Below are 24368 nucleotides of genomic sequence, written 5' to 3' on the forward strand. Positions count from 1 at the left end.
AAAAAAAAGAGTAGTTCGAATAAAGAAACAATGCCAATAATCCTTTTTCAGCCTATGTATTTTTAAATGTATTAGGGCAATGCATTTGCCAGATGAAAGCTGACGGTTTGGTAGTAAATTTTTGAAACTTTCAGCAGCATGAAAATAATATTTAAGTGAATTGCCAAATCAGCAAAATTTTCTGAAGTAGTAATAAGAAAACTTTGACCTCAAGGACTGTGATTCGTAATCTTTCTGCTTAGATTTCTGAGTCTCATGGTAGTTGTTAAAAGAGAACTTTTTTTTCATGTGAGCTGTGTAACAGTCTCTTACATTTTGTCCAACTCTAATTTTGTTTTTCTGGTTTCTTATAGTTTCAAGAATCTTATGAGCTAAGAGCAGCCTATGGAAAACACGAAGAGAGGCTGCAGATGTTACAGACCAACTACAGAGCGCTAAAAGAGCAATTAAAGCAATGGGAAGAGGGCGATAGCAGGTAAGTTACATAGCTCATTAAAAACACTTTCCTTACACAAAAAATCTGAATTAAAGTATTACATAGGTATTCAAAAGAGAATTTGATTTGAAGGGAGAAGCTATGATGTGGTGATCAAGACTATCCTTTGTTAAATCAGAATGCATGGCTTACCCCTATATGAGAAAAATTATAGTTGAAACCAAGGGAAATATATTGAGCTGACACTTTGACTTATTTTATTTAGTATCTCATTCTGAGACTGAGTACTGGACACAGATCTGCTAGGACTGCTTACTTGTGTTTGTCTAATTCCTCACTCACTATTTTGTTGACTGTGTATGTTTTTAATTTTCTGTAACACAACAGTTCCTCATTATGTTTCAAATAGTTTTCAAAAATAGTTTTATTCATTAAAATATGGAAATAATACCCTCTCTAACATTTAGTGATTCAAATATTAACTGAAGCTAAAATCTCCTTCCTTATAGGGGAAAAATAATATGTGCATGATAGCAGGGTGTTTTCATCTGTTAAAGTGTTTAAAAATAAATTATTTTTTATAATTTTACAAAAAAATGGAGTAATAGATCTTTACTAATGGAAAGAGGAAAGCCTTTCCCACATAAAATTTGCATAATGAACATTCTGTATATCATTCTCCCTTAGGTTCTATACAGAACAGTGAAAATTTTATGCAGATATTCTTCTTGTTTTTTACGTCCTTAGCAGACAGAATTTTTGGTTAACAGATGCAGTTGGAGGTATGAAAACATTTCTTATCAGTTCAGTTGTCAAACACTGCTGGTTTTCAGGACCAGTTTCAAGAAAGTAATTTCCTTGTGGCTTTAGCAGGGCTTTAGCATGCACCTACAGCTCAGTAAACATGTGTTTTACTAAAAATAATTATTTGTGCAGTTAGAGCAATACTGACTAATCTTGACACTAACTTTATAACTCTCTCTGAACAAGAAGAGAGTCACAGAAAATGCTGCAAAACTGGTAGCTGTTCAGAGTCCAGGGTGACATAAAGCATCCTACTGTGAATGATAAACTGTTCCTCATATATAAGTAATGCTATGGCCTATCTTAGTAGATTTGCATTGCTTTGAAGTACTGGCATTTACTTAGGAGTGGTTTGTCTTTAAAAAAGGGGAAAAAAAAGTGTGGATGAAAACAATAGTAAAGTACAAAATTGCTACATGCATTGATGGTAGCAGAGGAGCATTTTTGAAATACCCAAGCATAAAGACAAATAGAGTTGTTTAAATTACAATGAAAAGGTTTTGTTTATTTAGGAAAAATGTGGATTTTTTTCTTCTAGCTCACTGTTTTAAATTTAGTGCAATCTTGAAGTGACTAAGGGATGATAATTACTATATTCAATGAAATTATTTAATTCTAGGTCTGTACCTAAACAGGCATTCATATCCACTGAGAGGCCAAGGATAAAAAGATTAAAAATTGAGCTAGATAAAGACAGTAAAATCTTAAACTTGATATGCAGTGAAGCACTGGGTGTTCTGGTTCTGAGAGTTGAAAAAACAAAAAGAAGTAGAAAAGGGAAAGAGAGCCAAAGGTGACTTCTGCTTCTGTTTAAAGTAAATGAGACCATCAGGAATGTATTTGGAAAAAGTAGATATTGGGGAAAATATAATGCTCAGTCTTCAGTTAAGTCATTTGATTTTTTCATCACTATTTAAGATGAGCTGAAAATAACAGGGTTTTGATAATTTTTGTCATCAGAAGAGAATTGTATGAAGCCACACTAGGGAAGGTTTGGTTTTTGTTTTTATTGTGCTTAAACAAAGGAGTGTAGACAAGACACAAATAAAAGCAGTCTGTAACAATAAGACTCTGTTATTCTGGTATCTCAGCTGTATAGTGCTGCTGTAATGTAAATCATGCATTAAGAACTCAGTGTCAGGTGCTTATGTGGCATTTCTGATCCTCTGTAAGTGATGGAGGACCCCATTCTCCTTTTTCTTCATAGATTAGTATCTGTTATTGAGATGGCAGCTGATGGGACCTAATCCACCTGTCAGTGTACATACAACTTCCACTGATGTACGTGACTGCAAAGATGATGGGGGCCTTAGGAGGTTACCACATTGTCTAACAGTTTATTTCTATGCCCAGTAGTAATTTAGATTGCAGAGTTTTAAATTAATTTCATAAAGGATTTTTTAATACAATTTTTATATTTGGCATTATTTAAATACCTAAAAATATTTTAATGACAGATAAACTGTTAAATATTTTAATATTATTTTTCTGTGCTTCTAAAGTCACTACACTTTTTCATAATACATCATCTTGTCTGTAGATAGTTAATTCTTTTATTAAACTGTAGGACAACAGTTTGATTTAGAGTGGGCATCAGTTACAACTTCCAGATTGGCTTGCTGAGGCTTTAGGGGAGCTGATGTCTCTCCCTTAATTTTCAAGAGATTATGTGATGATTTTAACTTCTTCTTTCTCATAACAATATTTGAAGTAATGTCATCAGAATGTGGGTGACACTATTCTGCCTCATGTCACCTGGGAGGCATGGTGTCATACTAGCACAATATATGTCTGAAACCATGTAATTGAACTTCTCTTTATTACCACAGTTAAGGTTTCATGCCTCAGAACATATACTTCATACAAAATTTAGATTCACTGGATGCTGTACTTGAAAATTTGTATTTCCTGAAAGCAAGGGTGCTTTCATTCTGGTTCTCCTAAAATATTTAGATATTTGAAAATGAACAACCTAGTTTTACTCATAAACAGACTTGAAAATAGTAAAAGCAGATACCAGTATACAGGCTTCTGTCAGCTTTGTCAAGAGGATCCTGATGTAGTGTGGAATGAACTGGCTTTTTTCAAAAGCGAACACAAAAAACTGTAGATTGAGAAGTGAGTTTGTTTCTTAAATGGTGTTTAAATAAAGAAACATACTGGGTTTTTTCTGAAGTGCTTTACAGGCCATACAAGATGAATTCCTTGCAAAATTCTGTTATAAAAACATCTACCAAAAGCAGAAAAGGAAAACATCAGCTCTTTTTTTTTTCCTTCCTTCCTTCTTTCTCCCCCTTAAATCAGTGACAAGTTACAAGTTTGCTAGCACTAACAGAAACTGTATTCCATGATCTAGGGATTGTGTTAATTAATGTGGCTCTCATCTGTTGGAGGTGTCGCTCTTCATTAGCCTGTATTTTACACACTGCCGTGCTTCATTTTTGGAATGAGGTGGTGAGGGGATAACCTAGCCAGCCATCCTTGTTTGATCTCTGTGATACATACGCAATGCAGAATGCCTCAGCTCTCTTGGTTCCCTGCCCTGTCCTGCTAATCCCAGCTGAGCTCATTATGGTGTAGCCTTGCTGCTACTCCTGGAGCCAGAGCTGTCCAAGCTAATTACTGGTAGCAGCAGAGCTGCCTGTTAAGGGTCTGGTGTGGATCTGCTAACATGGTCCTTGGTAGTGACCTGCAAAAAGCACGAGGGAGTTGCTCTCTTTCTTGCTGTGCACAGCCTGTCCTTTGGGTTTAGTGCTGATCCCTTCACACAGCTCTTTCAGCTGTAGTAAGTGTAAAACTTGGTGAAGGAAACTCTTACTTTAGAAAACATACAGTTTGCTGCTTTGATCTCATAATTCATAGGCTATTACACTCAGCCAGGCAAAGTAAAAAAATGTCCTTTTATACTAGACAAAAGGAAGTTAGTATGGTATAATTAGCCCTTTGCTGTGATTTAACACTTTCTGTAAGTCACGATGATTTTTTTGTTTTAATTTAAGAACCAAGACATCATAGAAAGTTTTATTCAGACTTTGTTTTTGTCAGCATTGAAGAAAATATGTTTTCCCAATGGGTCATGTTATAAACCCATTTTGTGGCGATACCATGAAGGCTGCTATTTCAGAATTTCAACGGTAGCAAATTGTTTTGTTCTATGTAAGTCCTTGTGTTGACCATAAGCTCCCTTGGTGTATTATAGGCAATATTGCCAGTAGCTGTGTTACATGGGGTATTCTTATATCTTCCAGTTAAAACTGTGTGTCTGTTCTTGTCACTTGGTTGTCATATCTTTGTTTGCTATTTTGAAGCTATAACAACAAATTATCACATGCAATTATTTTTTGGGTTTTCATTTTTTGTTTTTATGTAGGAAAGAACACTTTCTTGCCATATATGTAATTTCATACATGTAATTCTCCTTCCATCACTAATGAACACATTCACCACAGGCAGTAGTAACTCAAGAGCAATAATGTAAGCAACTTTTTTCACACAAAGCCGTGCAAGAGAGATTGCTTATGTATTTTGCACACCCTGAAGGTTTGTACAGTTGGACTGCTTTTCCAGAGTTCCTGGGCAGTCACATTTATGGGAACAGCCTTATGTCTGGTAAGTTGCAGATCATTGACCTTGACTAGACTGTGGTGAGGTGGCATGAGCAAACAGTTGAGCTCTTCGAAATACAGAATTTATAATACAAAATGGGTTCATAAAATTCCGTGTGGTAAGTACTTAGTAAGAAGCCAGTGCAGCATTGTGTTCATTAAGATGAACTTGTATGGGTTTAGGTCCTGTTTGGCTCCTTATGGGCAATGTCACTTCATGTTAGTTGAAGTAAGGAAGAAATGGATGCATAACTGTGGGGTTTATATCTGTCTTTCTCTAATAGTGACAGTCTTTAATGTGTTGAAATAAGTCACTATTTCAGGATTTCAGCTCATTTTCTTAAGAAATTCAATACTAAATTAAACTAAAATAAACTCTACTTTTTAGATCTGTGGATAGAGCTTCTTTATATTTCATATATTGTTATTTAAATTCTGCGGATAAAGGATATGATCTGTGGAGTTGGACCAGTTGCTTATATGTGTAATTTTACAAGCAGTCTAAGTAAATCAGGTTAGCCCAAAATTTTTGTGAATGCACTTAATTTAATAGACCCTACTGGTTGTTATCTTAAGTTGACATAGAACATACATAAACCAGAACCAATGCACTATTGCTTAAAGAAGACTGTCTGTGTAGGGATTTTATTTTGGTTTAAGTAGTTTTAACTTTAATATGTTCAATTTCTCTCTCTGACTAGGCCAAAGAGTGAGTGTTACGAAGATAGGATTATTTGTTGTTGCTTGTTTATGTATTCAATCTGTAAGAAAGATTTTCTCTCCCATCTTCTGAGGGGAGAGCAATAATGTAAAATGTCTTTAATATGCACATACACTAATCATGTTTTTAGCCCTCCACTGGACCCACTCCAGGGGCTCCATGTCTCTCTGGTACTGAGGAGCCCAGAACTGGAAACAGCCTCACCAGGACTGAGCAGAGAGGCAGGATCATCTCCCTCAACCTGCTGGCAGTGTTATTCCTAATGCACCACCAGGACACACTGCTGGCTCATGGATATCTTGTTGACCAGAAGGACCCCCCAGGTCCCACTCCATAGAACTGCTTTGCCACACATCCAATTGTTCTGCTACTTAATTGCAGGCTGGCTAATTTAAACTACTTCGGCATTTCCATATCAAAAGCTAGTTAGTTGGAGCATAGGGATATCCTGTCCCTTTGGCCTTTATGTACAGACTTTGGAAACGTATAGATGACTGTATATAAACTATTGTGGAATCTTTAAAATTTTACATCTTTCATTCTGGATTATTTGTAAGCGACCTTGTAATAGATACCAGCAACACTCAATTATTTGACATACAGCATTCTTCAGCATTAGACATGATGACATAAGTCATCATTTTCACAGCTAGCTGGAAATTTGTTGTCCGTATGAGTGCTGTGTAGTTGTGCATGTCATCCATTATAGGAAGTGTGCTCTGGGTCTTTAAATCATATGGAATCATTACAAGCTCAGTGGTATCTTTCCTCTTCTATAGCAGCTATTTAATAAATGTTTTTGGTAAGCTTTCCTTTTTTAGGAAAACAAGACATGGTTTCTGCTTTCCTTGTTCCTGTAGAGGTAAAGCAACTGTTTTATACCTGGTATAGTGGTATGTGACCAACTAGTAACAGGAGCCTATCTTAGTACCAGCAAAACCATGTCATGCCTCTTGCCTTTTCTAGCTATCAGAATGGGTATGGTGGAGGAAAGCTAAATTAAGTGTGCTGGAATGCTAGCAATAAGAAAAACAAATGTAGCCTTTATTGGTTCCTTTGCTTGTCGAATGTATCATCCCCCCTACATTTTTTAACTAGAGAACTTGCTGAAAAATGCAGTTTTGATAATCTTGACAGTCTCAGGCAATAGGAAATACCTGATCATCAAAGACTTTTATTTTTAAATCTCTATGGTTTTGTGCAACATCCAAATACCGCAGTATTTTTTTTTTGTTTAACTCAATAGGTACATCATGTACCAGATTAATTTGGAACAAAGTGTATGTATGCTACATCAGTGTTAAAAAGTGTCACCTACAGCATATAGCTCTTCTGATTTATGTGTTTTCTCTGTAAAGTAATCTTTCTGGTTCTCAGTATTAGGAATGCTGGGACATAGCAGACATCTTACTGTAAGTTACTCAAATCTAATAGGTCAGGGCTTTTGTTTACTTTTTTCTGCAGTTAATAATTCTGTAGTTAAAATGATTATGTATATGGGTTTGTTTAGGTTTTGGATAGAAAAAAAAATCTGAAATACCACCTTTCATTCTACTGAAAGCAATTCAGTCTAAGTTCTGCAGCTGGTGTTGTGACTGTTCTGAGGGTTTTGACAAAGTGCATTCTTACTGACCTAACTGAACATTGCTCAGTGAAAATGACAGTCAGGCTCAAGTGTGAGAACGGGAAGTAGTGCACTAAAAATAAATTGAAATGTAAGAAATCAGCAGTATTTGTTGTACTGCAGAATATAGTTTCTAAAAGATGTTTCTAAAGGACCAAAGTCAGAAATGTAAATACCACATGCACTCATGTAGGGGCTTTTACATAATGAACAAAATGGCCCTTTTTGTGAAGAGAATTAGTTCTTTTTTTCTAGCAAGCTTCCAGGTTTATTTTCACAAGGCACTGTGTCAACCAACTCTTTTTCAGTGAGAGGGTTCTGTCCAGGATTATGAGATTAATGCTTTTTAATTGTTAACCTTGTCTCTAGAACATATCTTACCTACGTCCACTAGATCTTGTAATTTCCTGCATCCTAGCTAACAGACAAATTTGAGGACTTAGTGTGGTTTTTTATATCAGATGTGTTTGTGTTTTTCCTTTGTTCTTTCATATTTTATTAGACTCGTCTGCAGAGATTTGTATGTGCCTTCTCATGTATGATGGAACTTTTTCATATTGAAAACATGAGTCATGCTGCTTAACATTTTTTTTTCATGATACAGAAGCAGGGAAAGGCAAAATTAAAGTTGCATTAATAGTAAAATTTGAGCATTTTCAGGGACAAAAATAGCAGAGAGATGGTGAAGAAAGGTAAGGACTCTCTGTTAGCTCCCCTTTGTATTGCTTGCATGGTACTATTCCTTGCCTTGCTGTTGGATCAGAGTGATTTCTGTAGATTATTTGGTTTAGAAATAAGTTGTTGTAATGTTGATAAGCATGCTGCCTGCAAAAGAACTGTCTTTTTCTATCTCCCTGTCTGGCCTAGACAAAAGGTTTTCAGCATTCAGATGGAAGTGTCTGATTTATTAGCCTACATATACATATATATGCATGTATAAAAACAAGTACTAAGTGTGTCATGTTAAATTTTACCGAATGCTCATAGAAGAAGCCTAGAAACCTACAATCTTTAACTCCAAAGCACACTAACTGCTAGTAACATGTCAAACTGCTATATTAAGAGAATAAGGAGTGAGTAATGAAAATAAGTTCCTCTACAGTACCTTCTGTGAAGTTCTGGGAATTCCGGTAAGGGTAGCAGTGCTTGGTATATTTTGTCAAGATGAATTTAACATACAGTGCTAATTTTCTACTTTCCTTTACATAGTACTGATTTTGGAAGGGAAATCACAAATTTTCCAGGTTCCATGTATTTCAGCTTTGATAATACTATATGGAACTTCAGCAACTGAATTTTGCAAAATTATAGAGACATTTATTTCAGAGAGTGCAAATAATATTTTACAATGAAAGTTATTAAACATTGTTTATATACTCTTGCTTTATCTCTTGAACTCTTTCCTAAAGTGTACTGTTTTGTAATTTTAGAAAGTCAGATGTGGTGCTAAGTGGACCTATATTGTGGCCCAGCGTGATCTCTGTGATAAAATACTTAGCTGTCTTTTGCATGAGGCAGAATATGCAGATACATGCAAAAGTTTAACCTATTTTAATGCTTTTGGATCTTTTTCTAATTTATAAGAAATTCAGAATGCATTTTCTAAGAATAATTTTTGTATTTGCTTTTTTCAAACACAATCACGTGAGAATAAACATAGATTCATCAAAATTTTCCTAAAACTCAAATACTTCAGTGGAAGAAATAAATTAAGAAATTAATTTTTATCCTTTTTTGCATTATTGAAAACCAGCTCCATACTAACAACAGGCTGTAGGCAAGAGACTTTAGTGTGTTGTCATCTTAGGTTTATAAAGGTTAAAAGGACTGATAGAACAGCACAATTCTCTTGATATTCATACGATGGAAGATGTACCCTTGTGCTGTGAGCTTCTCTGAGTTATGCTGATGGCAGTGGTACCTCAGTCTAGGCCTTTGAGGTTGAATCTGTTGTGAACTAACTACAGGTAAAAACACTGTTTATGAGGCTGTTCTGATGGTTTTATTTTAAAGAAATGAAAAACTGCAAATTAAAATAATAAACATAATTCACACAATGTAACATTTATATTGTCATTAAACACTTCTTGATAAATAAGCTGTATTTTGTGCTACAGTGAAACAAATAAAAGATTACTAAAGGGTAGATAAAATGTTAGGCATGGGTTTTTACCATCTTTTTGCAAACTAAAGGTTATGCTGTATGTTGAAACTATCTTAGTCACTAGTGCTTCTTTTAGCTTTGGAGTGACTGTTAATTTGAAATATATCTCAAAAGTCACTCTTGACAACTATGACACTATTGACTTTTTTGCTGTGTGAACAGACATTGGACTGTTGAAGGGGGAGTTGCTTTTATCCTTTTTTTGCTCCTGAATGTGGGTTGTAAATCAGAGAGACTTTACTTAGCACCAACAGATACCTTTTTCTGCAATTTTCATCCATCCTACAAGTGACTGAATTGGGAAACAAGAATGATAAAGACATATTTCTGGGAAGTGAATGCACAAGTAAGATGGATAGTTCAAAGACTCTATGTAGTCAAATTCTTCATTTCTTTGGTTAATTAAGACTATACATTTCTTATTGTAAACTATAAGTTTACAATTTTTTAGTGTAAGGGAATTCCAATAAATCATTCTGGATAGTGTGAATGATCACAAAATGGGAGTAATGCTAGTATTTTTTGATTTACTCTTACCTTGGCAGTGTTATCCCCAGACATATGTAATGCTTTTTGCTCTCTTGCACAGTCTATATCAAACACTCACTCCCAGATTTGCTCTGAGTTCCCAAGGCTGTCTGTTGACACGTGAATATACAGACCTATAAAAAGAGCATATTTTGCTCTTACTGCAGGCAAATGTACTTGAATCATAATGCTGTAGGAGCAAAGTGACAAATTTCTGTCAGAGTAGTATTTCACCTGTAAAAGTTGGATAAAGTTTCTGTCTGGCTTGGTTTTCCTGACTCGAAATAATTTTGAAGTAGCAGAAAATTAAAATTAATGTTAACATTATGACATACGAGACCATTTACAACAGCCTCTTTGTATATTTTCTGTATGGGCTTTTTACAGAAGTATGTGTAATGCGCATGTGCATTCTCCTCTAGTTTTACAGAGCAGAATTTTTACCCTTTTGAAGTCTAAAGAACAGAAAGTGCAATTCACCTTTGCTTACCTAGATGTTTCTATGTTGATGTGCTGTTTTTCTTCTCAAGCACCTTTCTTTTCTGAGGGGAAGAAAACAGAGCTGCTTCTGCTGTCCTTTTTCTATTTTCCTTGCAAGGATTATTAGGCTATTCAGCTTAAGCTTTGGATAAGAAAAAAATTCTGTGACGCTATGTTGACCTGGTGTCTTTAAAACTTACTTTTTTTGGTACTGTAATAAGCAATGCTGCTGTCCCTTTTTAAGGACTGTGATAAAGAGCATGTGAAGCTTGCTTAGCAGTCTTTTTCTGTCTGATTTTCTTCTTAATTTGGCTTTCCTGTCTTTAACAGTCTTCCATGACTCTGGAGAAAAACATTTGAAAAGGCAATAGTTAACCTCATGGACTCAGAGGAAGTCTTCCCTGACTGCTGCAGCTCCTGGACTAGCCCCCTGATATCTGCCCATACCAGCAACAATATGCATTAGGAGATTGTGGTTGGTTGTGCTTATTTCTCCAAAGAGTCATCCTGCTGCGGTCTTTACAACGTGTAATCCTTGGGAAGGAGTCGGTTTCCTCTGTGGGTTATTCCATCTTATGTATTCAGCTCTATTAGAAATTAGATTCTCTGCATGGTTTTATTTTCCAGATAAAATTCCCTGGGACAAATGGGAAAAATGTCTTATTGTTTGTTTGGATGTTTATTTTAGACTGCCATGAGCCTGCTCTCCTAATTCCTTTTATCTGTATGCAGGGGAGTGTAGAAGTCTCCTGCTTGTCTTACCTGTGAATGCTGAAAGCTGCTGATGAGCAATGGCTGACTTACGGGATGTGCATTACTCAGGAGGCAGTTGTTTGCTGGAGGACTAACTAGAGTCTTCTGGCAATGGGTTAACCCAGGGTCAGCAACTCTGGAGGGAAGGAACCCTTTAAACTCATAAATGCAGAGAGAAAGTTTATGCTGTAGTTCAGGCTGTCTTTCAAAATTACCTTTTCTTTAATGCATTGGGACCTAAGTGTGCAGGTATATATGTACCTTAGCTTTGGAGCTGTGTGAGAGCTCCTGATGGTATCTTTAGAACTGCTGACAGTTAAAAATGATGAGTACTAGGATATTTTGTTCCAGCATGAAGGTATATTTTGCAGAAGCCCAGCTTATATGCAGATGGTGGAGCATTTCTCCTATTCTAGTAACTTGATAAGTAAGCAAGTGTTGCAAAGAATTTCTTGCTGATGCCTAGCTATAATCTAAAAGAAATGGGAGGTAGTTCTTTTAGAATAACTGATTCCATTGCACAGTTTTTAATATGCTACCTCTTCCTGTATTCCAAATTGGTATTAAAAAATAACTAAAAAAATGGAGGAGTATTATATAATCAAGAGAATTATATTGCAGAAAATAGAGTCCAGAATATTGTATGATACTGAAAACAGCAGATTGTGTAATTGTGGGTAAAGATCAGTACCCTGAAAAATAAATGCAATACCACCATAAGCTATTTCGTACAGATTTGATCTCTCTTGATTTCTGAATATCCTTGTTTTCAGACTGCCAAGTGAGACTGTGGCAATCATAGTTGGAGGATAGAAATGAAGCATTTCTACATAAAACAGAATGCTGCACACTTCCTGCACTTGATGGTGCATTTTCTGTATGCGTTACAAGTAAGAAGAATGACTTTTTTCATGAAGTTATTTGTAGCAAATCAAGGGCTTTGAGGTTATTCTCAGAATGTAAAAACACGTGATTAGAATTCTGACCAGCCGTATTAGAAGATCCTGGTAGTCTTCTAGGAAATGCCAATGGATTCCTGCTAATTTAGGGTGCTGAATCCTCTTAAATCAAGGACTTAATGTCTCTTCCTTGGAGTTGGAAGTTCTTCTCTGACAACCTAGTCTAGAGCATCTAGGACTGCTGCTGCCCTGTTTCTTGTCAACAAAGCAATCTTTGAAAATACTTTCAAGTAGATTACATCGTCAGAAGGTCAGCTTGTTTTGGAAGCAGATAAGAAAATGCTTATTGTTGACAAAGATTTACTGAAGGAATAGAATAAAATCTACCAGATATACTTACAAGCAGCATAACCTCTTTTTGCAGAAGGCTCAAGGCCATTAAGCAGTTTAAGGCGTGCATAAAGCTGAAAAGCAGTACACTAGTTTCTAGGCTTTGTATGGCTTTAAGTCACTTTTTTCCCATCTGATGGGCTATCATTTAAACTTGGCAATGCTGCTAGAAAGTACAACATGTGAGTATAAATAAGAGCAAGACATTTTTTTCTGGAAGAAGTCATAAATTCTAGACTTTTTTCAGTCTGCTAGTTTTTATTACTCTTTCAACTACACTGCAAAACCGGCCTTTTTTTTTCCCCTATCTTTTAAAAAGCTGAAAGACTTTTCAAAGACCATTTTCAGTTCATCTAGTAGACAGACACAAGATTAGTGTAGTCCTAAAATTAAAAATAGCAGTCATGTGTGTCACTCATAGTTGCGTAACCTTCATTATTGGCAAATTTGGTATGTTGTTACTGTAAATTTTCAGGATACATTTTCCAGTTATACAGTCTTCTTTAGCACTCTCTAAACCTTGAATGTAAACTAATCAGGACTGTAAAGACTCCTACAGTGCAATCAGAAAACATTTGACATGTTTGACATGATTTGAAAATGTTTTGTATCTTTTCAGTTTAAAAAAAACAATCCATTGTGATTAAAGTAAACCTATGAAAAAAGTGCATCTACATAAAGGCCAAGTGATAACTGAAATTTCAACATTGCAGGTTTTTAGAAGTGGCTCACTGTGTTAGCATTACCATTGCAGATTTGAGTTTAGACTTAAAGAAACCTTATTAAAGTTTAACTCAGTGGTTACTTCTTTTCTTTTGTTCTGAATTGCTGATACGTATTCCTAGTAATGAATCTTCTTTGCCTGACATTATTTATGTATGTGTTATTTGTGTAAATTTACAGAGACAATTCTGAACAGTTTTTGTATTACTTTCAAAACCCATTCAAATTTAGTTCGTTTTTATTTATTTTTTCCATAAATTTATTAATGTATAAGAGCTTAATTGCAGAATTTTGGCTTTTCAACACCCTGCAAGGTGTTGAAAAACCTACTCCCCATGTCAATAAAAAATAGTGTGTAAGTTGTCAAAATAGCTCACAGTATTTGATAAACACTTGTGCAAAGTTTGTATCTGGTATCTCTCTATTATTTTAAATTATATCCCAGGAACTTCCATTTTTTAAACTTGAATTAAGTAATAGAATGAATATACAACAGAAATGTGAGAGAGACAGTAAAATGCAGTAGTCATCTTTGTGAAGAGACAAAGTGTGAAGATACGAATTTTTGAGCTGGAAGTGACCAATTATTACCCACACTTAGATTGCTTTGTCTTTTCTCGTGACCTGTGGGTTTTCATTGTATCCAAATCTCATCATTCATTCTTGAATTATAGTTCAGAGGTTTATCTTCTCTGAGTCTACAGAACAAACTTCTTTCCATAGAAAAGTTTTTGTTTTTCTACTGTGATAACCATAGACTTTGTTTTGAGTTCTACATTGCTGTATGTATTTCAATTTAGAACTTGACTGTGTTTGTGATGTTGTGTATGGTTTGCTTATCAACACTTAGGTACCTAAGTAGCATATTCTTCCTTTTGTACAGGGGTTTCATCTTTAAATAAACATCAGTTTCTAGTTCTTCCTCATTTCTTGCAAAATGCTTAGAAGTTTGAGGGGATTTAATACTGTTTGGTAGACATAATTTTGAGATTTTCTTTATGAGATGCTGACAGAAATAACACAAATACAACCATGAGCAAGGAAATAAATGCAGCATATGAGATTTATAAATCAGCATCTTTTGAGGAAAAAGAAATTTCTTTTTAAAATTGAAATTTTAAAATTCTATGGTTACATGGTTGTATTTGTGTTATTTCTGTCAAGTCAAGTTCTAAATTGAAATACATACGGCAATGTAGAACTCAAAACAAAGTCTATGGTTATCACAGTAGAGAAACATAGTAAGAAGAAGAGAACTATAAAGTACTCTGCTTCTCAACTGATAAATTGTCATTAGGAGACTTGTGAAAGGTAAACTGAAAGCATCCTCCTTGTTTGATGTTACTGCTTGCCAAAGCAGACAGTTAAAGCAGACTGTTTCCCAATTTTTGTAGGTTTGTGCTTCTCCTGCAGTTCCTTTATATACTCATTGTTGAATTTCCCTCCTGAGAAAGAAAGTTGTGCTCAAGTATGTGTGCCACTTAATATTATAATAGGAAGTAGGAAAGGTACTTAACCTCATCTGCAATATAAACTTGTAATTTATTTCACTTCATTTAGTAACTACTGGATTTATTAGAAGGAAAAAATATTTGGTATCTGGTACAAAAAGTTTAAAGTATACTTTTTTTTTTCTTTTCTAAATCAAGCTTGTAGTTGTAGTAATTGTAAAATATGAAATCCATGGAAAGTCCTAAAAGAAAAAAAATTGTATAAACACAGTTAAATGGATGTTAACATAAGCCATTTCTTGCCTAGTCTTGAAACATCATCAACTCTCAGTGTTCCTACTGTCAAAAGATGGAGAAATCAAGTACTCATATTCACAGGTTTCATTTCAATTTCCATGCCTGAAGTCTGCAATCACCTTAGGAACAATTTAGACAGAAACTAATTTCTCACTGTTGAAATATCTTAAAAGATTCTGTCTCTCAGCCTCAGTTTGTGTGTTGGATGGTTTCAGATGAAATAAATATGATGCCCTTTGCTCAGCACTTGCTAAATCAAAGACAAGTTTTTCAATGTTCAGAGAAATCCCCTTTTCAGTTAGGACCAAAACCTGACACATTTCTTCTTTCCATTTTTTGATGTGTTAATTGAAAGTGAACGATGCAAAAACTGATGCAGTAAATCCAGTGAGCATATGCTTAAGATAATTACAGCCAATATTAGCTTAATCTGGTAAAACAGTGTTGGAAGCTCTTGTTCACAATATCTGAAATTTGACACTGCTGTTCTGACTATAGTTCCAGTAGGTTAGTATTCTTCATTACCACATGCAGAACTTTTGATCCTTTGAGCTGCAGGACTGGAGAGGCAATTCTTCCATCAGTAAATGAGGGAAGCATTTCATGTCACTAGAATCTGTGCAGCTGGGTCACAGGTCTCTTCCTAATCTGCTTTGTGAAAGAGTTGTATGTGAATCATTTAAAAGTCTGGTGGGGCAGACATAGTTTGTCGAAGGCAATCCCACTTTTGGGTGAAAAACTGAGATATTTATCTTCAGACTTATTTTTAAGTGGAGAGGGAGGGAAAATTTCAGAAAAATAAATCAATTCTTACCTATTAAGTTGGCATATCTGTTTGAGACATTGAGAAAGATAATGCTGTAAATGAAAGACTGGAAAGCAAGTATTTCCCCCCACCTCTGCTTTTTGCCATTGTGTTCTTTCAGGATGAGTAATTTCAGTGTTGAATTACACTTCAGCAGTCTTCAGTTACCTTGAATTGCTTGGAGTCTCTTCTTTCTTTGCAAGTTCTTACTTGAACCTTCTGTGATGCTTCTTCCAAGTGAGCCGGTTCACTTGTTCTTGAGGAATGTGGCAATTATAGAGCCTTTTCAAAGAGCTGTTCTCTTCAAGAAGAGCACTCTTGTAATGAAAACTGCAGTGTGCTTTTGTGGTTAATTTTAGAGAACTGAAATAAGTGTGTATTTCTTATTATAATGCTTATAGAGGTGCTTTTTTTTCTTTTTACAAGTTCTAGCTAGAGTAGTTTAAAGGTTCTGTTTTATTGTGTTATTCTTCAGATAAAAAAAAGTGTGAGCAGAAATCAGTATAGTGTCTGTTTCCAAATCAGTTAAACACTTAGAAATTTTCTCAGTGCAAACATATTGGTCTTGAGCAGCCTAATATTTGCATTCAAAACTTCAAAAGTTAGTGAACAGAAGATTAGCAGGCTTCAGCTGTTAGAAATAATAAGAAACCAACAAACTAATTAGGATCGGGCATGATAGGATAGGATGACAGTAACTGGTTCAAAAAGGGGGGCTATATCTATTGTTAGCTTCCCAAGATCAAGAAAATTAAACTCAGGATGCAGGTAGCAGTCCCCCCTGTGGCATGCGTCTTATCCAGTTTGGTGTAATGTAACATGTATGATTGTCTACGTATAAGAAGACATAACCACAAAGAGCATAACCCTTGAGAAAGAAGAGATCACCAGGAGGAACCGGGTCCCTTAAATGAGACCATGGATGAAATATGAGACCTGCTTTCTAGCTGATGTAATAATGTCCTCTTGCACCAAGAATGGTCCTGCAATAAAGGAATTCTTTTAAGGATAGAAGGAAGCAGGTGTTGGTAGTGGGAAGTTTTATTTCAACCTGTCAGCATAAAATATATGCCTAACCTCTGGCCATTTTGGTACCCCTTTGCTAGGCTTAATCTGTTTGGGTCAGTGTCTTTCTTGGAGAAGCCTAAAACAAGACACAACCACACATGCTGTCTCAGAAGCGCGGATTAGAATCAGTTCTGTAAATTGACTGACTTGCCTATACAGCTAGCATGTTGTTTGGGCTCACCACAAAGGCATGTCTCTGCTAATGTTGGTCATATTGGTTCCAAGGACATAATTTTTTTCTGCAAAGCTGCTCTAGAGCCAATTGGGCTGCTCTAGAGCCAACTGGTCTTCTAGGATGTCCTCTTTCAAGTAATTTTTTTAACTGGGCTTTGCCTTAAGTGTGCTTCATGAAGTTCCCATCAGCCATTTTTTTCTTCCTATGAAGTGTCTGTGAACAGTGGTCCAGCCCTCTACTGAGCCCTCAGTTGCTTCCCTCAGTTTTACATCATTTGTGAACTTGCTGTGAGGTGCTCTAGCACATCTTTGAGGTTGTTAATAAAGACAGTAAACAGTACTGGCTCTATAATGGATCCCTGAGGAATGCTTATAATTGCTAGCTGCCAGTTGTAGTCCATATGACAGATCATCACCCCTCCAACCTAACAGTCCAGCCAATTTTACAGACACTTTATCTAATTTTCAATTCAGATCTCAAATCTTTGGCAATAAGGAGATGAGAGGCTATCAAGGCAGTACCTTACTAAATTCAAGCTATACATGCTTGCCCACTTTCCCTTTATTCTTACAGCCAGTCATCTCTTACAGATGCTGTGAGATTGGTAAAGCAAGATTTTTCCTTGGTAAGTGTATGCTAGTTTTTTTCAGTCATGTTGTCTGTTAGGTGACAGGACATTATTTCCAGGATAATTTGCTCTGTAACTTTGCTAGGGAAAGAAGGAAGGCCTGTATTGGGTTTATGTAATTTTTTGTTTGCTTGTTTTAATTTAAATAATATCGTTAAGAGAGTGGACCAAATCAATTGGCCTAGGGATGCTCACTTTCTGGAAAGGAAGCTATATAAAAAATGAAGCAACTAGTCAAAAAATCTCCAACCCCTAAAGACTAGAGAAAGTTGTACAGAAATGTTGGTTGGAAACTGTTAAGATACTGTAGCTGACACCTACCTGAAATACGTGCTACAGTTTAAAACAATTAAATTCAAATAGAACTAAACTATTCCCTGCCCGCAAAGAGTCTTAAGGAGCTCTCTTTAGAGACTGTGGAAATTTTTATGGCTGTTAAAGGGAAAAGGTCAGCATTTAAAACTTAAGCTTGCATTGCTGAGAAACAAGTAGGACCAATAAATAGAGACAGGACAAATGCAGGTGGGAAGTTCAGAAGCTTTAAAAAGCTCTTGAAGAGTGGTTTGCAAAGATGCTTAAGCTATTGCAGTAAAGTTTTGCTTAAATAGTGAAAAAGAAGACAATAAGGAAATCCATAGGTTTGCTTAATGGTAACAGTGTAAAATGATACACTGGGTTTACAGGTCATAAAAGAACAGTCTTTTGCTTGGTCAGTCTTTGGTATTAGATGGTCTTTAAGATGCATTTCAACCCAAACATTGCTATGATTGTGTGTCTACATGCTAATGATGATTAGAAGATGCCAACAACTTGTGTATGCTTTGCAGCAGAGAGATCAAAGGTGTTAGACCTGTTTGAAGTAACTGTACAGCAATTATGAGGTCAAGTAGATTAGTTACCTGCAAGTATATTGAAGTTAATATTCTTCACACGCCAACTGAAGTATGAAATTACTATAACCTCACTGTTTACAGCCACTGTGCCAGCAGACCCGCAGGTTGCTACTGTAACTCCCATCTACAGAATGGGCTCCAGAGGGAGCTGCAGACCAGTGAGCCTGGCTGCTTCTGAACTTAGAAGATGGCAGTCAGTCTTTACAAAAAAGAGGGTGGAAGGGAGAAAGCAAAAAAAACCACCAATGACCAAACAACCAACAAAAAGCACAGTAGAGGAAGATATCACTAAGCACAGATCAATACAGTTTTGTTGGGGAAGCATTAATGTGGCTCCTGTAAAGGTAAATCCTGCTTCCTTAACCTGCAGAATTGCAGAAGGGTGACAGTAACTATGTGGTAACAGTAATCAGATCTGTATTTTCCAATTGCTTTTGAAAAGGCTCCACATGAAAGGTTATAAATTCTTTTGCTGTGGGATTGGAGGAAAGGTCCTTTTAGCAACTGGGAACCAGTTAAAGCAGAAGAAGCAAAGAGTAGTGCTTACGTGACACTTCCAGGGTGAAAAATTTGAATGAGACTGCAGAAACTGTTAGGCTTCTACATTTCCTTGAGTAGCATCTGCTTTTGCCTCTGTTGGAGACATAGTACTGGTGATGGTTGGACCTGGCACCTGGCTAACCCAGCTGGGCATTTCTAACATTCATTAAAGCCAGTCATTGACTTGTATGGGTCAAATCTTGTATTGCACATTGTAATTTTTGGTTTGGACTTGACTAAATTTTTCCGTCGTAGATATAGCATAACTTCAGTTGGAGGTTATTTCACAGACAAATGAGTTTATTTGGAGGCACTTCAGTTATTCTGACTATAAACTTACCCCTTTACTTTCTTCATATAGTTAGTTTATTTCTGCATGTCTTTCATCAGCCTAAAGAAAAAATACATGTGTAGAAGTTTACTCTTAAAAATCTTGTATAGTCACCATTGTATGCTTGTCAATTAGTGTGTAAAGAGGCAGTATATATGTTCATAAACGTGTTCATTCAGATAATGTTTATGAAGTTGAAAAGTAACTTGTTCAGAAGATTGGGGTTGAAGCAGGAAGCATGTTGATTTCAGTCTGTAATTACATAAACAATGTTTTTTCAAGGAAATATTTTGCCATTCAGTGCAAAAAACTAACATGCTGTGAAGAGTTAAGACAGTGTGAAGACAAAAGCCACTGTAGTCTGTGTAATATAAATTGATGATGACTGAGTTTTGGAGGATGAAAGAACAGCAAAGTCAACATGTGAGTGATCCCAAAAATAGCTGATTTCTTATGTGTCATGCAAAGCAAGTTACTTTAACTTTTCATGTTTATAATTTCCTCTGTAATTCACGTTTTACAGCTGAGTCAGAGGTGCATTTAACTGATAACATGCTTTAACATACTGTGTATACCAAAGGACAGGCTTTTAAAGTCCCTTTGTTAAGTTAGCAAATATTTTGGCCAGATTTTGTTTGTGCCTTATTTCAGAGGGCAAAGTAGGATAAAGCATAAATTTCCTGTGAAACAGGTGCTGCTGTTCAGAGTACAACAGAAATAAGTGAGAAAATTAGCAGTCCATCTTTCACAACAGAACTCGATTAATGGTTTTTTGTGCATATATGTGTTTATGTTTTAAGCAAAAGCTTCATATGACATGACGGTGTGCTGTTTTGTGTGCTGTATGATCCCTGGCTGAAACAGGTGGGGATTTTATTGCTGAAATAGTGTACAACTATAGAGTTAGAGAATGTGTCAGAAAACACAAGTATAAATAAACAATTTAAATTAATGTCTTTCTTCCTAGCATTTCCCAATTTGACTTCTAAACTTTAGTATTGGTATCCTGGCAACTTTATTTGTATGTAATTTTATTAAATTGAAAAAAGAGTAATTCAATTTGTTGTGCAGACCTTAGCTGGTTGATATTACAGAATAAGCTGTGGTGTGATATAATAGTCCATCAGGGCTGAAAAACAGTAGGAATGATTCTATTAATAAATTTCTCAAATAGTTACTAGATCATAAGACATATCTTCACAAGTTTGGCTGGCAGTTTCCCCTGAGACAGAGTATTTATCCACCTCTTAAAAGGCTTCTACCTCCTACTGGTCTTCTTTTCATCTCAAACATTTTCTTGCCTAAAAAAGATTGGCTGAAACTTCTTAGTGTGTGTTACAATCAGCAGTGCCTGAATTTTGGAAATTCAGATGTTTTACACATTTTAAAAAGCTGTTGGATGAAGGTCTCCTTGTGTTTGAAGTAATGCTAAGTGTTGACAAATTAGAACTAATTCCTGGGTGTTGACAACTTTACTCCCAGTAATGTGTTGGTATGGGTTTGGTTTAATTTTTTTTATGATTTTAGTGGCATCTGTGTGATTGTTCCTATTTTTTTATTTCCTCTTTGTAGACTGAATCTTGAAGAAGAATTGGATAAGATGAAAACACACCAATCTGTGAGTAAGTTCACTATACAGGAACTGTGCTTATAGCAAGAAAAGGGAAAGTACAGTATTTTATATGTTTATGTGTTGTTGTAGGGGCTTGCGCCTGGCTAGATGCCAGGCAGGTACCAAAGCCTCTCTATCACTTTCCTCCACAGCTGGACAGGGGAGAGAAAACATAATGAAGGGTTCATGAGTTGAAATAAGGACAGAAAGAGATCACTCACCAAGTACTGTCATGTGCAAAACAGACTCATCTTCAGGGTGTTAATTGAATTGCTAAAAAATCAAAGGATAATGAGAAGTAAAAACAAATATTAAAAACACCTTCCTCCTACCTCTCCCTCTTTCCTAGCTCTCCCTCCTTCCTCCCAGCAGTGTGTGGAGACGGGGGATGGGGGTTATGGTCAGTTCATCACATGTTGTTTCTCCCACTGCTCAGGAAGGGGAGTCCTTCCCCTTCTCCAGTGTGGGGTCCCTCCCATGGGAGACAGTTCTCCATGAACATCTCCAATGTGAGCCCATCCCATGGGCATCAGTCCTCCCCAGACTGCTCCAGCATGGGTCACTCTTCCATGAGGTGCAGTCCTTCAAGGACAGGCTGCTCCAGTGTAGGTCCCCCATGGGGTCACGAGTCCTTCCAGGAAACCTGCTCCAGCATGGGCTCCTCTCTCCACAGGTCTGCAGGTCCCTGCCAGGAGCCTGCTGCAGCACAGACCTCCCACGGGGTCACAGCCTCCTCTCAGGCATCCACCTGCTCCAGTGTGGGGCTCCTCTGTGGGCTGCAGGTGGATCTTTGCATTCCTGGATTCTCCATCCATGGGCTGCAGGGGCACAGCTGCTTCACCATGGGCTGCACCATGGTCTGCAGGGGAATCTCAGCTCCAGCACCTGGAGCACCTCCTGTCCCTCCTTCTGCTCTGACCTTGGTGTCTGCAGAGTTGTTCCTCTCACACATTCTCACCCTGCTCTTCTCTGGCCACAATTACATCTGCAGTCACTTTTTTCTTTCTTAAATATGTTACTGTGTTAACTGTCAACTCTGATTGGCCTTGGTCAGCAGTGGGCCCATCTTGTAGCTGCCAGGGATTGACGCTGCTGGACATGGAGGAAGCTTCTGGCAGCTTCTCACAGAAGCCACTTCTGTAGGCCCTCCCACCACCAAAACCTGGCCACTCAAACCCAGTACGGTAGTCTGTCAGAATACTAATTATTTATATAAGGTTATTTTCTCTCCAAAGATTGAGTGCTTTTTCTTCAATGTGTATTTTGTAACCATAAGGCCATACATATTATTTGAAAGTATGTTTGCCCATTAGTTCTCCACACATCTATTAATTCAATGACAATTTATATGAATATATACACACTAATACATTTGCAACTAATGTATGAAATATAGTGTATAGAAATTTTATGCTTATTCAGACTTTGGTTTTAATACTAGTCTCACAAAGCATGTGAATTTGAAAGTAAATCAAAATGGTGAAATTGTAAGAATTGATCATGAATATCTTCTATATCTTTATAATCTTTACTGTAGATAATGGTTTTGTGAAGATGAGTCTTTGTCAGTCAGACAGGTAATATATTGCCACTGTCTCTCATTCACGCCTCTGATTCTTTGTATTATTAGCTGTTCCTGAATGGTCTGGGAGAAACATTCAAGAATGCATAATTACAGTCCAGCTGGGTATTGCATTTGTGGTGAATTCTTTATGCACAGTATTGTGCAAAGGTAGTGTGTAGGAAACTTGGAGAAGTACTCTACACATTCTTAGCAATAAAGCCTTACCATTATTTACTGCAGTTTTCTGCTGGTGGCTGTTTTCTCTTCTTTGTGATAATGTGGATCACTTGAAAGAAAAAATAAGGGTTTTTTTCCTTTATTTTAAAATTCTATCTTTAAAATTAAGTGGAAATATCAGATCTCCAGAATTGCCAGTTCTTGACATGTTTAGTGCTTTAGCAATTAGTATTTTCTTCCTTCTTTTTTCATTCTCTTTTCAGGTTAACATATCCTCTTTTAAAAGTGTGTGGGTAGATGCACTTTTCCGGTTTGGTAATTAGTATAATGATTAGCTGTTCTTTTTTTGGGACTGAAAAAAATGTTTAAACTCCTAGTGAAGCATTCTAGGCAAATTTTATTTACCTTTTCCAGTCTTTGTTATGGGTATCATTTAAATGAAATGTCTGGTAAGATTAAAGTCCAAAGATATGTATTAAGCACTGAAGACTGAGATGATTCTTGCCGTTTCCAAATTTTGCCAGTTGAAATGTTAAAAAAACAGTTGCTCACAAGGTCTCTAAAAAGTAATTTCCTTATTCCACTTGCAAATCGAAGGGCACTGCAGTGTCGTGATGCATGTATTGTTTGAGATTTTCTAGAAGGTTGTGCCATAATGACTGAAGCTGGATGTCCATCTTTGAGCATAAATGAGCATTTGTTATGAGTCCTTGCTCATGCGCTAAGAAAGTGCACACACCCTCTGCCTTAAAAAGTGTGTTAAATGCCTTCTTCCTAGATAAAAATACAGCCTCATGTCTATTACCAGTAATTTGCTGAGAGTCCAAATTTGATGTGGTCTAAATACACCTTGTTCATAATTTTAGTATGTTGTCTTTCATAAAAGAAAATCTGATGCCAATTTCCTCAGTTTATCAATGAGGTTGGAATTCACTTTCACCTTAGCAGATACCTGTTTTCATCAGGCATTCTAATATCAAGGGATAAAATCTGTAAAAAAAGATTGAGCTTTCCTGTATTAGAATTGTCTTTATTGGATATCAGCTGTGTTTGTCAGGAAGAAATAACAAATAGTTTTGTTGTTCTTCCATATAATTTTTCAAATCTTGTTGGTCAAAAATGAAGTGGGTCAAGGGAAAAGGAAACTCTGTTCCTGCCATTCCCAATTTCTTTCCATTCTTATTCTGTTGTCCAATTATTTTCTGGTAGTCATTAAATCCAAATTCATTGTTCATGCTATTCATGTCATTATTTGTTCATGAAGGTAAAGAATCTGTTGGCAGGTAGTCACGGCATTTCCTCCAAAAGCAGGATAGTGGATCCATAAAATCCTATTCAGAAAAATAGCAAATGCCTTCCTAAAAAACAGTAAACTGTTGGCCTGCTATTTCTTCAATGAGACAGTTTGAAGGCTTCTTTCATTATGAGACTTCTAAATTTACTGTGTCCTCAGTGCATATGTGGGAGTGGCATTCCCTTCTGGTCTTCACCCCGGTGTTTCCCACCAGAAGTTTCTTTCCACCCAGTAGCATGGGTAGCTACCACTGGAGTCAGTAACACAGTGGCTTTGTGAACCATAACAAACACCTTTTGTCTGTCAGGGAAATCCTTCACCTGGTGTGTACTACAGGAAAAAATGTCATTCCTTTGATTGTTTATATAGGTTCTTCGTAAGTGACTATAATGGAGCTCTATTGTGG

General features: G+C 36.4%; 1 protein-coding gene across 1 annotated transcript in view; it reads left to right on the top strand.

Annotated features, from left to right (window-relative positions):
* Nucleotides 1-24368, top strand: part of CNTLN (centlein) — a 199609-nt gene that overhangs the window by 106565 nt on the left and 68676 nt on the right. Inside the window, 3 exon segments of the mRNA XM_069002458.1 lie at nucleotides 354-475; nucleotides 3233-3358; nucleotides 20888-20937. Coding sequence (XP_068858559.1) covers nucleotides 354-475; nucleotides 3233-3358; nucleotides 20888-20937 — 298 coding nt within the window.

Source organism: Aphelocoma coerulescens, assembly GCF_041296385.1.
Source record: "Aphelocoma coerulescens isolate FSJ_1873_10779 chromosome Z unlocalized genomic scaffold, UR_Acoe_1.0 ChrZ, whole genome shotgun sequence".
NCBI lineage: Eukaryota > Metazoa > Chordata > Aves > Passeriformes > Corvidae > Aphelocoma > Aphelocoma coerulescens.